General features: G+C 43.8%; 2 protein-coding genes across 17 annotated transcripts in view; one reads left to right on the top strand and one right to left on the bottom strand.

Moving 5' to 3' along the window:
• Window positions 1-13,784, bottom strand: part of sypl2a (synaptophysin-like 2a) — an 81,094-nt gene extending 67,310 nt beyond the window's left edge. For 3 of the 4 annotated variants that reach the window (XM_061832642.1, XM_061832644.1, XM_061832645.1), the window contains exon 1: window positions 13,653-13,784. The gene's annotated coding sequence lies outside the window, so the exon portion shown is untranslated. Of the gene's footprint in view, window positions 1-5,668; window positions 5,740-13,652 lie in introns of all 4 variants that reach the window. The other variant, XM_061832643.1, reaches the window with a different exon arrangement.
• Window positions 12,989-17,505, top strand: part of zc3h11a (zinc finger CCCH-type containing 11A) — a 50,834-nt gene continuing 46,317 nt past the window's right edge. For 2 of the 13 annotated variants that reach the window (XM_061832628.1, XM_061832629.1), the window contains exons 1-3: window positions 12,998-15,040; window positions 15,197-15,329; window positions 15,417-15,536. In XM_061832628.1, the coding sequence (XP_061688612.1) occupies window positions 15,276-15,329; window positions 15,417-15,536 (174 nt within the window). In that variant the 5' untranslated portion in view covers window positions 12,998-15,040; window positions 15,197-15,275. Of the gene's footprint in view, window positions 15,041-15,196; window positions 15,330-15,416; window positions 15,537-17,505 lie in introns of those variants that run through there. The other 11 variants (XM_061832634.1, XM_061832633.1, XM_061832637.1 and 8 more) reach the window with 8 other exon arrangements.

The following is a 17,505-nucleotide window of genomic DNA, read 5'->3' as shown; positions in this document are numbered from 1 at the left end:
GACTGCCATTGTTCAGGATCTTCATGAAGAAAATCAGTTTCTATATCAAGTAATTCAAAGAATTTCCACGAATCGCATGAACACAAATCTTTCAACTTTGTATGTTCAGGGTCAAAGCGGGGGAAAATTAGTTTCCCGTAACCAGTCCCGTGCAGACTCTCGTTATGTGGTTTCTTTGGTAATGAGATAATTGTTTCCGCTATTTCCCGTTTCTCTGTCTTGTCGAGACTGTCACTGAAGAGACTGAGCGGAATCATTTGTGGCACCAAGTACCAGTAGTGATTCATGAACCCCCTTCAAAATGGCTTTAGCTATCACTGGATCAATATTCACAAATTTTGTCAAATTTTTAGCCAATTGTAAATCATTGATCTGCGCTTCCGAGCTAATTGGACACATGAACCACCACGGCACATAAATGTGCGTCACAAAAGTCACAAATCTTGCTACTTTATCCATGACAGACTTTGATAAGAGTCTATCCTTCATATCGGCGACACAATTTCTTAAAAGAATCATTTCGATCACATACAAAAGGTTCGCCATCCAGCGAGCTTTGTGTGTTGCACCGGGTTTCTGAAAGTTGGATGTATTGTCCTCTCCTAGGTAAACTAAAACCAAGTCTAGCAGTTCTCGGTAGTCGTTTCGCGGTAACAAGTTCACACCAGCCGAGTTGGGGTCACCGGTGCCTGTCTTGATGGTTGTCAGAAGTTCAATTACAGGATGTCGCTGCTCCAGCATTACGGGATAAAAGGATCAGCAGTCAAATCCAGTTCGGAGTACCTGTCCCTGAATTTCGTAAACACTGACACGTCTTTGCTTTTCGATACTTCCACACCCAGAGCATCCCAAGCCTTTGTGAGTAAGATTTCACCCACATGTCTTCGACAGGCGCACCACAACAGAGCTTTCCCGAGGTTTTCCTGGATGCAAATGCAGCCAGCTGTGAGATGTCCCGTATTAGCACTGGTGGTATCAAATACCATAGCTGAAATATTGCCACTACAGTTCCATGTCTCCGCTAGATCGACCGTACCTTTAGAAAGAAGATCTCCAGCTCTTTCCAAAGACTTTACAGGAAGGGCAGGAACACCAAGCAATTTGATCCAACCCACGCCCGAAATCAAAGGGAAGACGATCATCCTTTGCCTATTTATCAGGTAACGTCTCCATTAGTTTGCCATCCCAGTGAATTGCTGCTGGTCGGGGAGGAACCCAGTCCGTCTGGATTCTCTCAGCAATGTTGGTGGCTGCGTCCTTCCGGTACCGGTAGGACTGCACCGGGTTCAAGTTTACTGCAGATGTAGTGCCATCACATGAGCTGATGAGAGATTCTACGGTTCCCGCTAGAGCAGTAGGAGAAATATTGTTCCTCATTGCCGTTGAAACTAATTTCGGGGATTTCAGTACATCAAATGGGACGTGTATATCTGAGCCAGTCTTCTTCAGTCTTCTATGGGGAAGTCTGGTCGATGTTGATGGAGCGAATTCGTCTAAATCATCTGTTTCGGATGACTCGTCCGGGTCTTCGACCAGTTCCTTATTCACTTCTGTCTCAAGCTGTCATTGCCGTTCTCTCTCAATGCGCATGGTGTTTTGTTTGATACGCTCCGTGACTTTCTTCTCGGTTGTGGCCAAGTTTGAATCAATGCCTCCCATCACGTTCGTCCTGGTCTCCATCATGTTTTTCAGGAACAGGTGGTCTTTTTCATTCGAAATACGATCGAAGACATCATGTAGCCAGAATGGAAACGTCTCCTCCAACCCTGATTTGAAATCTTCGATGCGATCTTTCGGAATTTTCATCAGCTCTTGCATATCAGCGAATAACGATTCAACCTTCTCCGACATCTTGTTTTCCGCAACTGTTGGTTCCCTCGCTTTCTGGTAAAAAAAATCAAGACTTCCTGAACGACAGATTTTGCAGCTTCCCTGATAGTCTTGGGACGTCTTGTCTTTGGAATTCCTCTTTTGCAGCAATGAATGACAGAAGAATCTGTTTTCTGGAAGGAAGTTTGGCTCCTTTGATGGCTTTATCATCCGCAGTTGGGATGGTCCCAAGCAAAAAACACTGCGGGTCTTTATGTTTCGCAGCAGCCATGTTGACAGTTCAATGACTTCAGGTTAACTGAGAGGTAAACACCAACTAGGGCTGAGAGGTTAACCTGCTCAAGGATTTCATGAGTGCTTCTGAAACGTTCCGGGGAATGTCCTGACGTTCTTGACGCCGCTCGATGATAGCTTTGAATTTTTTTTCCGGAAAATGGCCGCATTGCTGATCGACTATTCTTTACCAAAATCCGACTAATTTCGAAAAATTCGATCTCCATGAGGAACCCCTAAACACGATTCGATTTCGTTTAAATTTGAAACGCAGCTCTTAGATGATGAACCTCACCTCCAGAAAAAAGTTTGTTGATTTTGAAAGATGTGGTGTGACCAGATTCACCCTCGAGGGCGGGGTGTTTCCGGGAGGGTTTGTTAGCAGAGCAGAGCGGGCATGCATTCATGTACTCCCTGACATCCTTCTTGATGTTTGGCCACCAAAAACGTTGCTCCACAACCGCCCGCATCTTGGCCATGGATGGGTGACACACAGTGCGATTTGTGTGGGCCCAGTCAATTACCTTCTCCCTAAGTGGGGATACAACATATAGCTGGTAATCAGGTCAGCCTGCCGGGCTGGGGGAGTCCTTAAGTGCCTCTTTCACTTGGGTTCGATCTACCAGGTGAAGATCAAGATGAAACAGGAGTCCGAAAGAATAGGGCCGTGATTGGACTCTGTTCTCTCGCACTCATGTATACTCGATAACGCATCGGGCTTCCCGTTCTTAGTCCCCGGCCGATAGGTCATAACGAAGCGGAACCGTGTAAAAATGAGTGCCCACCTGCTGTGTCCCCTCCAACCAATGTCTCCATTCTGACAAGGCTCTCTTGACGGCCAGCAATTCGCGGTCACCAATGTTGTAATTTCCTTCCGCCGAAGTTAATTTTTTGGGGAGGAATGCGCAGGGGTGAAGTCTTCCATCCTTGGGACTTCTCTGGGAGAGAACTGCCCCTGTCCCTGAATCCAACGCGTCGACCTCGACAACAAACTGCCTTTCGGAATCAGACAAGATGAGGACTTGATGAGGATGAGGCCTTGAGCCTACTAAAGGTCACTGCTTCAAAGGTCGGATTCCAGTCGAAAGCACGAGGGGTGAGGTGAGCGCATGCAATGGGGCAGCTATGGTGCTAAAATCTTAGATAAATTTGCAGTAGAAGTTAGCAAACCCGATAAACCTCTGTATCGCTTTGCGATTTGTAGGAGTAGGCCACTGAAGGACCGCCTCGACCTCACCGGGATCCATGCGAATCTCCCCCTCCGTTAAGACAAAGCCCAGGAATAAGACGGAGGGCCAGTGGAATTCACATTTTTCTGCTTTAACATATAGGTTGTGGCGCAACAGCTGTTGCAACACGGCACGAACATGCCCAAAATGGGATTTTTCAGCTGGGGGAATAAAAAATCAGGATGTCATCAAGGTATGCAAAAACATGTCTATTAAGCATTTCACGAAGAACGTCATTGACAGAGTTCTGAAACACAGCTGGTGCATTCGTGAGTCCAAAAGGCATTCTCAAGTGCTCATAGTGTCCCGTGGGCGTGTTAAAAGCAGTCTTCCGCTTGTCTCCCTCCCTAATGCGCACCAGGTGTTATGCGTTCCTCAATCCAGCTTGGTAAAAATCCTGGCTCCTTTCAGCAGCTCGAAGGTGGTGGTGATTAGGGGAAGATGGTACCTGTTTTTTTCGGGGATGTCATTCACACCTTGGTTGTCAATGTAGGGGCACAGGGATTTGTTGTTTTTTTTCACGAAGAAGAAGCTGTCTCCACCGGGTGATGACGAGGGTCGGATGAGCCCCGTCGCCAGTGACTCTTCCACATAGTCCCTCATGGCTTGGTGTTCTGGGCCTGAAAGAGAGAAGAATCTCCCCCACGGGGGTGAGGTGCTGGGCAGCAAATCAATGGCGCAGTCATATGGCCAGTGAGGCAGAAGAGATTTGGCCTTGACTTCAGAGAACACCTCCTTTAGGTGTTCCTGCTTTGATGGCGACCGGTCCGCGGCCGCCTGATGACTACGCTTCAAGGGCAACCGATCCCCGGCCGCCTCCTGACCAAGCCTCGGCGGCAACCGATCCCGGGCCGCCTCACGACCAAGCCTCGGCGGCAACAAATCCATGGCCGCCTCACGACCAAGCCTCGGCGGTGACCGATCCACGGCCGCCTCAGGACCATGTCATGGGAGATCTTCTTCCGGAGACGTCGTCTGCTCCCGTCTGGTTCCTTCTTCGCCTTTGGGTTCTTCCTCGAGGACGTCCACCCAAATCTCCCTGTAGGGACCCTGGCCGGATGCCTCGCTTTTGGTGGCCTGGACAGTCACCAAACAGACTGGGGCTGGGGGGTTTGTGCCCTCCCCCAGGCCCCCTACCACGCTCCCCTGGCCATTTTCTTTATTTGCAAAGTCAGCGCTTTAATTTTGAAAACCGGTGGAAGTGATGTAACGTCGGGCCCGTCTCTCGTCAGTCTGCCTTTACTCTGACTGCGAGAGGTGGCCTTTTAGATGGCATGAAGCTCATACTCTTGCTTTCATTTCATACTGTATGATTCAGGAATAAAACACCAGTCAGAACGCAACCTCTGTGTCCAGGGTCCCTCTGTGTCCAGTCTCCCTCTATGCACCAGAACACAACGCAGTGTAGTCAGAGTGTGCGGACTGCCCCGGCTACATTGGTGCTGTGACCCAGACTTTTTCACCAAAGATCATCACCAGAGTGATCTCCAGTTGTTGTTGTGACAAGTACTTTCCAGAGGTTTAAAAAAAAAATGCTAACCTACCTGGTTAAAATGGCTAATAATGATAAGAGGCCACCTAATTATAATGAAGGTACTGTGGCAAAGACTTTTGGGCGAGGCACGTTTTTGGGTGATTTCACTCCAGTTAGGGTGTTAGTACAGTGGGTCATCCAGTTTTATCTTCCACTCGCATGCACCGTGACATCACTAGCCCACAACAACAAGCACTTGTTTCAGTCACTAACATCACTTTCATGGGGAGAGGTATGCGTGCAGTACATCCCCGTACCTCATTTTCCACTCAGATACACGCTGACCCACATTCTCCCATGCAACACAAGTCTTGTGAAGACCTCAGCTCCCCAGACATAGGAAACCTCATATCTCAATTAGCGCATCAAATTGCCAAGAGCATTGCATACCAGATACAAAAGACTGCAGGTAATCAGCGTGGCATAAGTGCTCCTACACCTAGTGTGAATGTAGGAGAGGGTCATACTGAGTTGAATCTGACAGGGATGAAGCTTGTCATGCAGGCTGATGTCAAAGAGCCACCGCACTTCAGGAGTGACAGGATGGACAAATACACAGTACATGAATGGGAGGAAGCTATGGATGTTTAGAACAAGAAAAGGGGCATTACTCCTCATGAACACTCCCAAGAGATAATGTCAAAACTAGGGGGAAAAGCTAAGGATGTTGTAAGGGTGACTCTCCGCAGCATCTCTTCTTTAAAACCTGCTGAAGACCCCAAGCTCGTCTTTGACATTCTCAAACAGCACTTCAGTGAAGTAGCATCCATGCCCCCAGCTTGACTTCTTGACAACACCTTACCTCTGACTGGAGAAAATCCAATGGACTATTGTATCCGCTTAAACAAAGTGGTGGATGTTGCTGATGAGTGCCTGAGGAGACAGGGGAAGAATATTGAGAATCCTGCTCATGAGGTCACTATGATGTTTGTAAAGCATTGTCCTGACCCTGCGCTCACGAGTCTCCTGAAATGTAAAACAGCAGAGAAGTGGACATCACATGAACTCCAGGAGCATCTCGTTGAACACCAGAGAGAGGCCAAGACAAAAAAAAAAAAAAAATCAAGGTAAAACATGCCGCCCACCATATCACAGGCAGGTTGGTGTCCATGCTCGGGTTTCAACACTGAAATATGTAACTACTGATAATGTGAGGGAACACAGTACTGAAAAAAAACATAATGGAGCCGTCATCCACTTCTCCTGTTGAGAGCTCTTGCATTCAGTCATTCATTGGTCTGTTTAGATCATGTATTGGAGCAGAAAACTCTGTCAGCAATAAAAACAGGACCAAGCAGAGAGGAATCAAATCCTTTCCGAGGAAGTGTAAAGTCTGTCAAGTGGTTGCTCACTCTACCACAATGCACTGAAGACGGGAAAAATTATGTATGAGCTGTTTCAGAGCCGGTCACTGGAGGAGAGAATGCAAACTATAGAGCTCGTGCAGCTACGCCATAAAATCACGTGACTTGTGTTTACGTCGCCATATTGCCAGTCAAACAAAGCATTCTTGCAAGTTCCTCTGTTGAGACGAAATGAGAATACATCTTATAGCATGACGGTCAGAGTTTTGTCCGATACCATTAAACATTTAGAAGGTGATAATAAACGAAGGTATGTAGACAAATGAGAGGCACTTGGCATAGAGGACCCATATTTAATACCGAAGTCGATGTTTTCGATGATAAGAAAGTGGACTGTTAACCCGATTCTGCTTGTCTTGGACAACTGGATATACATATGTATCTGGTGAGTAAGTCGTTGAGATTTACACAGAAGAGTTTGAAAGCGTAGAAAAGTCTGGACGCATACAAATACTTCGTTACTGGATCTGTTATCAACGGGGAGACGGCTCGTGAACGCGGAAGTGTGATCGGCTACACGTTAACTTTGGCCAAAATCCATCAATCTTTTCAGCAATTATTCAATACAAATACCAATACTTAAATATTTTTGGTTTTACCTGGTTTTACACAAGCTCATATTCATTAACAATGACTTAAAAATAATGCTTCCCTACACGGAAGCGTATGGCTGCCACATTCTTACCTCCGTAAACCTCTCTCTGCAAAAGATGTTGTTTTTTTTAATACGCATTGTTCCCAAATGAGTCAATTTGGCATTATAAATAATTTGTAATTTGAGATTAAGAATAATTCCTATCCAAAATGAAATGATCGCTACACAGGCGTGTGTATTTCGTTGGGCATCATCAATCCCCTTTAATTGCAGAAATCCATCGATCTTGTCTGGTCTTTTCAGCTGGTATTCCATAGAATTATATCTTTGAAGATCTGTCTCGTCTTTTGTGACAACCAACAGCGCAACAGGTCTCGGGCATTGTGAATATTCTGCTCTGGTTGAACAACTCTAGCATTGCCGGAGCAGCTAGGTTTGACTGGCAATATGGCGCTGTGCAAACTGACATCACGTGCACGAGCTCTATACAAGTCAAGTCGCAATGCCCCACCCCATTCCAACCAGTCTCAACCTAGAGTAGAACAAGATACAGCACCTTTAAACTAAATGGCTCACACCTAGGGAGGGGACGTGTGGCCACTAAAGACCATAAATGCTTCTGTTCAGCTGCAAAGACTACTTGACTCTGGATCAGTGGTGTGTACAATATGTGAGGTGGCAGAACAAAGACTCTTATCTGAAAATATTCTGACCCAGCAGCAAGAAGTGACAGCACATTATCCTTGTTGGTTTTCGAGGAGTGCAGGTGAGCCTCAAATGCATGTATGATATGGAGTTCGGCTTGTATGGGATCAAGTGTATGGTGCCGTCCGAGTGGTTGCTAGTCAGAAAGACGAAATAATCGTAGGCACCAACCTGTTGAAGTATATGGTCCGTCAGATGAAAAATGATGATACTTACTGGACATTTATCTCATGCAATGGACAGGAGTCTGTCAAGTGTGAACTGTTCTTGGCGATGATGGCTGGCCTCACAAGGTGGAAAGGGGAGGACGTACCAGACAAAGTGGGCACAGTCAAGTTGACTCAGGCAGTCACGTTACAACCTCAAAAGGAGTATCTGTTGTGGGGCAAGTTACCAAGTAATGTCCCTACGTCACCTGGCAGTACAATGATGGTGGAGCTCACTTCATCAAAGAGTGCCCCCGAGGCATTATGGTAGGCAGAATGATCACAAATTTGTGGGGGGATGGTTGGACTCCTATGAGAGTGACAAATATCACAGAGAAGCCCCTCGCCCTAAAAAGAAACTGCAAACTAGCAGACATCTCTCTCTCCCTGCATGGCATCTGACGACTTCACAGTGCTTCAAAACTCCTGTCAGAGAGAATATGACACAGATAAGAATACAGATGACTGAAAGAGGACTGCTGACAATACTGACCTGAAACAAAAACTGAGGAACCTTGGACTAAGAGATGTTGGTATTGACAGTTGCCAGGTGAGCCCCTCCACCAAGAGTCAGCTGGTGCAAATGCTGGAACAGTATTAAGACGTGTTCTCAAAGCACCATCTAGATTGTGGAGAAGCCAAGGGTTTTGTGCACAGAATCCGCCTCACAGATGACCGTCCCTTCTGCCTACCATATCGTAGAGCTCATTACCAAAAACTACGCCAAGTCCTCACTGAGATGGAAGTGGAGGGGATCATACAGAAATCAGTGAGAGAATTTGCATCCCCTCTGGTGATGATTTGGAAAAAGAATGGTGACCTCAGGATATGCACAGACTTCAGGTGGCTGAATGCGAGGACCATAAAGGATGCTAAAGACTGTCTTGCTCCCCTTGGTGGGAACTCTGTTTTCAGCACCATGGATCTAACATCAGGTTTTACAACCTGCCCATCCATGAGGAAGACAAAAAGTATACCGTCTTCACAACACCACTGGGCTTGCATAAATATAACAGAATGCCACAAGCCCTGTGTAGCATCCCTGCATCCTTTACGAGAATGATGATGAGCGTTTTTGCCGACCTCAACTTCAGCACCCTGCTGTGTTATCTCAATGACCTCCTGGTCTTCGCCCCACCAGAGCAAGAGGCCCTCAACAGACTGGAAGCTGTTTTCCAGACACTGAGAAAACACAACCTGAGGCTGAGTCCAAAAAAATGCCATCTGCTGCGGTGATCTGTGAAATTCTTCGGTCACATTATTGATGGTGATGGGGTGACTGTTGACCCAGGAAATGTGGAAGTCATTGTAAGGATGAAAAATAATGCCTTGATAGAGGATGACAGCCACACGACTTCAGTTTGGAGAGTGAACTCATTCCTTGGAATATTATTCTATTACCAACACTTCATTCTCAACTGCTCCTTGATTGTGAAGACTCTGTTTGCCCTCACAGATGGTCAAAAGTGGAGAGGGAAGACTGGTAAATCAAATCAGAGACCAGGAGTCTTCAGAAACCTTAAACCTGCAGACTGGACTGATGATTGTTACTCCGCCTTCCTCAGCCTCAAAGAGAAGCTTTTAAATTGTTTGGTACTCACCTGCCCAGACTTCTCCAAACCACTGATCCGGTCCATTGACACCTCTCTCAATGGTCTTGGGGCAGTTTTGTCCCAAATACTAGAGGGTGAGACAAAACCCCGCCCAATTGCTTTTGCAAGCAAGACTCTGACTGGCTCACAAAAGAGGTATCCTGCCCATCGGTTGGAATTCTTGGGGCTCAAGTGTAGTGTTTGTGAAAAATTTGGTCATTGGTTGAAGGGGCACATTTTTACAATGTGGACCGACAATAATCCACTAACCTATTGAATGACGAAACCCAAACTTGATGCCTGTGAACAGTGGAGGATGGCCAAGCTGCCCCCATACACATTCAACATCAAGCATATCTCTCAAAGAACATTGTGGCGGATGCCTTGGGTCGATATCCCTTCTTCAGGTCAGTCAGTCAAAGATTGATCTATGAGCCATACGCCTTTTGTCAGAGGCTGAGGCTATAAATCTGGAAGGAGTGCAAGATGTTTTCAGGTGCATGACAATCAAGTTGAAAGTCAGGGCTCTCCTGATGTTAAGTCCATCTGTCAAGCTCACATTGAGTGGAAAAAGGCTGTAGAGTGCAATTTCTTGAGGTGCTTCCCCATATGGCACCGTTTGAACAAGATGCACTTCCATTCTCTATCTCTTGGGGAGGTTCGTGACAGTCAGGAGTCGGATCCAGACATGCAGGGTGTCCTGCGGCTTGTAGAATGGGGAGAACCACCATCCAGGAGGAAGGGAAGCAACTTATTTTACAAGCCACGAGTATTATGCAAAAAGTGGCATCGCCTAAAAGTCCAAGATGGAGTCCTCTATAGGACAATAAAAGACCCAGCAACTAGACATACTAGGAATCCGTTTGTCTTACCAGCCAACGGTAAGTCAAGGCCCTTTCTGGAGTGCATGATCTTGCAGGGAGAATGGATTTACCCTTCATAAGTTTACAAAAATAATAATTTGGGGCGACCACGTAATCGGTCTCTCATACCGTAACAAAAGATCCGCGTATGAAATATGTCGATGTGTGCGTCGGGCGGTCTCGGGCTGCCGCGTGGACGGCGGCGAATCTGAAGAACCCAGCCAAGAATGCCTCACTCAGCCGCGTGTGCGCAGTAATGCGCCCCGCCTCGACGGTGTTCATCGAGTACTGCGGGGGCTATGAACATCCCCCTAAAAACAGAACGGCTTGGCTCCATTATATGCCACCACGGCAACGAAAATTAGCCACACCGGCTGAGGCACCATGTTCGGCGTTCACGGCTTCTGTGAAGGCTGCGCGTCGGGCTTTGCGGTTGGGGGCGGCTCTGAAGAACCAACCTGAGAATGACTCACTCAGCCGCGTGCGCGCAGTAAAGCGCCCCGGCTTGACTGTGTTGTTGATTGCGTACTGCGGCGTCTATGAACAACCCCCTAAAGCAGCACCGCTCGGCTCCGTCATAAGCCACACCGGCCGGCTGCGATAAGCCGCGATGGCTCATCTCCGGCGCGGAAGTGGACCGGACAGGGATGCGGTTTGGCCGTGATCACATATCATCTGAATATGGCTCGAAACAATAGTGTAATATTTCCCCGAGGGCTCGAAACAATAGTGTAATATTGCCCCGGTAACTTCACTCGGTTGTGTGGTGTTCTCCTTTTTGAAAAGAGCTTCTGTGTCAGAAGGGGCGCATTTGTCTCCCATCGTTAGGGTGCAAAGCGTGTTTTCATTGGCGAATGTCCGGGTGACGTCACGGACGGAGGATGCCGCCAATATGGCGAACACTTGGATATCGTAGAATGACACTTCTGCAACCTTGCGCATGGATGACGCCCTCTCCGCTCACATTTATTTTTTTGTATAGACATTGAAGTGAATAATGTTATGTGTATTTTTCATTACAATATCTATTTTACAATGTTTATAGGGATGACACTTGGGCTTTAGGGGTCATCTTGTTTTTTTTTTAATGTGAACCTTTTATCTCTTGTTATTGCCAAATCTGAATATAGTTTTCTTCATATGTTCAGGATTTTGGAGAAATTAAGGAGGGGTGAATGTAACGTACAAGAGACAAGAGAGTTGGTTGTATTACTTTTTAAATTAATTTCTCCAAAATCCCTCACATTTGTGTTTTAGACTATCTTCACTATTGTAATTTTATCTTCACTCTAACATGTTTATTTATTTTGGGTTTATACTTTATATTTTCTTTATTTGCAAAGTCAGCGCTTTAATATTGAAAACCGGTGGAAGTGATGTAACGTAGGGCGGTCTCTTGTCAGTCAGCCTTGTCTCTGACTGCTGGAGTAGCTTTTTGGATGGAATGAAGTTGACACTCTTGATTTCATTTCATATGATGCAGGAATAAAACACCTTTTTTTTTATTCCAGTGAACACAATACGCTTCCGTCACATTGAGAGCACACGCTTTGGTATTCACAAAAATAAAAAATAAAGTAATGAGAACAAAACGTTAATCGTTTGAGAAATTACGATTTAATTTCAACGTCTTGAACGGGAACGTCAACCATTCCAAAACGGCCGCCGAGCAGGCACGCTGATTAGCTTGTGTTCCACGTTATCTACGGAACTCAATGACGCCGGAACAACTGAACTAAAAAAAGACTTGATATCGCATACACGTCGAGCGTTATGTCGATTGGTTGAAGACACTTAGCCGCCATCTTGGTACTCCGAAAAACGTGTAGCGGACATATCTTCCAGGTTGGATTCTGGCGGGGTTTTTCTCAAAATTGGACATGTAGCATTAAAACTGGTCGTGTGAGCTTGACATTTCTTTCAATTCTGGTTACATGAAATATTTTTAATTTGACTTGGTAAACCAAAAAAGCCCAAGTGCAAAGAAAAGACATATAACACCATGACTACCAAAAAAAGTTGCATATTACCTAGGGCCCAATTTCCGTGACTTCAACTTTTCCCAAAATACGCTGTGAAGCACTATCTTCATGACATCGCAAAAAACTAAGCATTTCTGGTCATAAAAACATTACATTTCAAGTCAATCAGTTAGATATATTACGTATTACGAAATTCATCAAAAATTTCACAGAAAATGTGTTTTCTTGCTTAACCACTAATGAAGTTTGGGAAAATATTTACATCATTTTTTCACAAAAAAACTTCTGCCTATAAAGGCGAGGAATTGTAGAATGAACAACAACAACAACCGTAAACAAAACTTTGTTCAAGTGAATGAATAGGTTTCCAATTACGCCATCTTGTGTGTCATAGAGGTAAAAAAAAAAAAAAAAAAACACAGGTGATAGGTGAAGTGTGAAGTTTTTTTTCCCATCCAATTGGTCTAAGGGTGGTGGTGACACACAAGATGGCGTAATTGGAACCATATCCCTTAAACTCACCAAAAAAAAAAAAACCTTTACAAACAAACTTTAACAGTGTCGAAGTAAATCTTTCTAATTTACCCGTGCAATGTTTTCTCACAGCCACGAAATTGGGGATTAACGATTAGTTTTTGTTTTGGGAGTATTAAAATGGCGGATGGAGACTTCAGTTCTGGTGGCTTACGAACCATGTAGTCCCCCCCCCCCCCCGGAATATACGTAACAGCCGGTTCAGGAGGCAGGGCACACCCTGAATTGGTTGCCAGGGTACATAGAGACAAAGCCACAATCAAAATCATAATCATAATCACAGCTAGGGGCAATTTAGAGTGTCCAATTAATGTAGCATGTTTTTGGGATTTGGGAGGAAAGCGCAGTGCCCGGAGAAAACCCACGCAGGCACGGGGAGAACATGCAAACTCCACACAGGGAGAGCTGGGATTGAAGCTTTTTTGCGTATTTTCAATAGATGTTTAATTTAGATTTTTTTTTATTCAACCATTGTTTGTCCAGCTATAACACATAAAGGTTTCTTATTTCAATGTTGTTATAATTTTATTTATTTTTCTACCCATATAATTATTTACAGTTTCCGCATTCAGCAATAATCTTTCCGGTTTTAAAACAGTTGACTAAAGTTAAAAAAAAAAACAGCCGCCATTTTGCTTGTGGCCGAATGCGGCAGCTCAGGAAACTACTGTCGTATATTAATCGGAGACCATTTTAAATCAAGAAACTGGTCATTCTTCCAATACCGAGATATAATATTTGATAGTTGTGAGTATTGTGTGCAGTGGGTGTACATGGCGATTTTTCTGGTAATTACATTCAAGGTAAGGGTGGCCAAAAATATTGTACGTAGGCCTCTGTTTCCTTCCACAACAATCCATATTTTACAATGTCAACCTTAGAAAATACTTAGCATTTTCGTCATTTTCCAAATGTTGTCGTGTATATAAAGCAATAATAGTTTACCTGTTTTGGTTGTGTTTCGTTGTCCTTCCTCTGCCTTTCGACTAGTAGGACTGACTTTTCAAGAGCAACAGGGATCGTTGTTTTTACTTGATTAAAACATTTTTTTTTTCATTTTTAACAACAATAAACGTCGTGGCTGTTAAAGTCGCCATCTGGATTTAACCAAACAAATAGGTAAGAGTCTTCCTTTGAATAATTGCTATCGTGGTTAGTTAGCGCCTCTTAAAACAAACAAACAAACAAAAAAAAAACAGTCTTGTGGTACGCTCCCAGTTGTGGGACACAAGTTACAGTGTTTTAAAAATGTCATCTTATGGGTGTTATGTCATCGTATGTTGCTGTACTTAAATAAGTTTTTGTGAAACCAGGAAAATCGTGATCATCATGAAAGGTGGACTGAGACGAATCATGAATAGATGTGATTTGATCTCACGTAAATACTTGGAGAAATCAAATAGTAAAATAATGAATAGTAACTTGATAAAAAATTTGACACTAAATTAAACTAAATATGAGAGCAGGTTGTCAGAGGGGCTGTCTGGAATTAGCTTTGAAAGTGACTTGAGAGTGGCAATTTTAACTTCATTTTGAATGCTGCTTGATGCTGTTTAAAATGGAAGCAAACACATGAAAGTTGTTCATGTCAACTGTATTTCAAGAGTAAATATAGGATTAATTCTCTGAAATATTAAAATACAGTATTATGATTTGATAATGTAATAAGTGATGTTTTGGACTAGTCTAAAAATGATTTCATGATGTTGTACAGTCCACGTTATGCAGGAATGTTAAATTTGTGCAATAATAACCCTTTCAGTCCTGTGGGGAGTGTTTTTGATTTTTTTTTTTTAGGTTTAAATCCATCCTTTTGCAGTGATCGCTGGAAATGGAAAACATAACTTCCTTTGGGAATACATGGGGAGAAGACTTTTTTTCTTTTTTCTTTTCAGCATTGGTAGCTAATACCTGGCTATTTCCCCTTGCTTTGTCACGAAAATGTTTCCAAGCGTGCAAAATTTCAACGAGCCCAAGAAGAGTTGTTTTCATCATCCTCCAGTCTGCACTTGTGCCCTTTTTGCGACATAAGATTGCGACATAAGATTAAACATTTTTCTATCTTTTCCCTGGTAACATATAGCCATTTTTTATTCATTCATTTTATGCAAATTATCAAAAAAATAAAGGAGAAAAAAAACAAAAAGACTTCAATCGATCATCAGGAATGTTAGACAATCTATCAGGGATAAGTCCCATGGGTGACCCCGCCCCCGCAACCCCATTTCCCTCTTATCTCATGGATCAAGTGTTCCTCCAGGACTTCATACTGAAACAAGGACACCCCATCCTCAGCCTACAAAGGAGGAATAAAACATCTTTATCCACTTCAGGTAATTTACATTGGATAAATGCAACTCAAAACAAAAACACATTTTTGCTATGCACATTTTGTGTAGTCAACACTTTCCAGTTAATTATTACACAAGTGTGTAATTTCTCTTTAATTTGAACTAAGAATGTACAATGGGACTGATCTTTGTTTTTAGGGAGTCCTGTTGGCCTGGAAGAAGCAGCTGCTGAATTTTGTCACAGCCAGATCTCCAAGTCTCAAACACCAGCCTCACAATGACTAACCATGGAGATGACTGCTACTTCTTTTACTATTCGACCTGCACTAAAGTAAGAAATATTGGTGTGCAATTCTCATATATTCTGATATTCATACACTTAAGTCATATATTGTTGTATTGTCTTTTACCCTGCAAGGGAAACAGCTGCCCCTTCAGGCACTGTGAAGCAGCAATGGGTAATGAGACTGTCTGCAATTTGTGGCAGCAGGGACATTGCTTCCGAAATGTCTGCAAGTTTCGCCACATGGAGATCACGGTAAGACTAAAAAAAAAAAAAAAAAAAAAAAATTAAAGTGGTGATCATTGCTTCAAAGCGAGGCCCAATAGCTCAGTGGTTAGAGCATTGGTTTTGTAAACCAGGGGTTGTGAGTTCGTAACTCATTGGGGGCCTCGAATCCCCAAGAGGGGTTTCGTCAGGAAGGGCATCCGGAGTAAAAACTGTGCCAAACAAATATGAGCGTTCATCTGAGATGCCATGCTGTGGCGACCCCTAACGGGACAAGCAGAAAGAAACTTACTTTTTATCATGGCTACAAAGCATGATTTTAGATTTTATGTAGAACTGTACTGCATCTTACCATAGTTTTTTATTTAAATGCAAACCCAATCCCAATAAAACTGAGACTGTGTGTTAAATATAAATACAGAATACAATTTGGAAATCATCTTCAACCTGTATTTAATCGAATACATGACAAAGAATAATTTAATGTTCAAACTTACAAACTTTGTCTTTAGGAATTATTACATAAATGTATAATTTTGGGCTGCCGTGGCCCAATAATTAAAGGGCCACTGTCATGAAATGCATGATTTTTAGTGTTATTCAAGAAAAAAATGCATACCGACTGGACCCATGCGTTTTTTTTTTCACCACAAAACATGATTTTGACTATATGGCTTTTTGTATCTCCCGCCATGAAAATCCTCTCGAGGGATTTGTTTTCGAGAAGAAGCAGGAAATGACTTAGAGGGGAGTAGCGCACTCAAGTGGTCTCGTCTGTTTATACTAGTTTTACCTGCTGGAAGGTAGACTGATTGATGCATAGTGGAGAAGTGTTCTGTGCCCTGACAAGTCCACATTTCAAATTATTTTTGGAAATGGTATAGGCTGTGTTAGTGCCAATAGGATGGGTAATTTACACATCTGAGAATGCCCCATTTATGCTGACGTTTTGGAGAAATATACAGTAAGAAATATACAGTGCCTTGTGAAAGTACTTGCCCCCCCCTTGAACTTTTCAACCTTTTGCCACATTTCAGGCTTCAAACATAAAGATATAAAATTTAATTTTTTTTGTCAAGAATCAACAACAAATGGGGCACAATCATGAAGTGGAATGAAATTTATTGGATTTTTATACTTTTTTAACAAATAAAAAAACTTAAAGCTCAAGTGTCATCAAACGGGTGATTTTTGGTATATTATTAATGAAAACCCCACAGCCAATATGGTCCCATGTGTTTTTTCACTACAAAACATGATTTTGACATTATACAGCTTATTGTAACTCCCGCCATGAAAATCCTCTCAGGAATTTGTTGTCGAGAAGAAGCAGGAAGTGACGTAAAGGACTGGCGCCCCTTCGTGGATTCGTTTGTTTCCATTAGTTTTACCTCCGCGAAGGTAGCTCGTTGTTCCTTCGTGTTAGCCAAAATGCCGGCTCATTGCATTGCTGGACATTGCTTGAACACTCGGGAGAATGGAAGAGACCCTGTTCGTTGTGAAAAATAGATTGCACGGGTGCAGGGGACGAGTACTTCGTGGGTTCCAAATAACAGGTAGTTGTGTATACAGCTACTAAAAAAAAATTGTTTGGTGCGTATCACGTAATCGGTCTCTCACATAACGTAGCAAAAGATCCGCGTATGAAATGTGTTGATGTGCGCATACACCTACTAAAAGAAATAATAGTTTGGAGCGGACCACGTAATCGGTCTCTCTCATAACGTAACAAAAGATCCGTGTATGAAATGTGTCAATGTGCGTGTCGCCCAACCAACAATGTCTCACTCAGCCTGCAACATAGCTCGGCTCCACCCCCTCCTTATATAGCACGGCGGGCCGAAACTCAGCCACACCGGCACCGCGTTCGGCGTTCACATCTTCCGCGAAGTCTGCACGTCGGCCTTTGTGACGAGGGTGGCTATGAAGAACCCAGCCGAGAATGCGTTACTCTGTCTCGTGCGAGCATGAAGCACGCCGGCTCAACTGTGAACACAAA

Source organism: Syngnathoides biaculeatus, chromosome 10 (genome assembly GCF_019802595.1).
Source record: "Syngnathoides biaculeatus isolate LvHL_M chromosome 10, ASM1980259v1, whole genome shotgun sequence".
Classification (NCBI taxonomy): Eukaryota; Metazoa; Chordata; class Actinopteri; order Syngnathiformes; family Syngnathidae; genus Syngnathoides; species Syngnathoides biaculeatus.
Note: the sequence above shows the minus strand (reverse complement) of the source record. Positions and strands in the feature narration are given on the sequence as shown.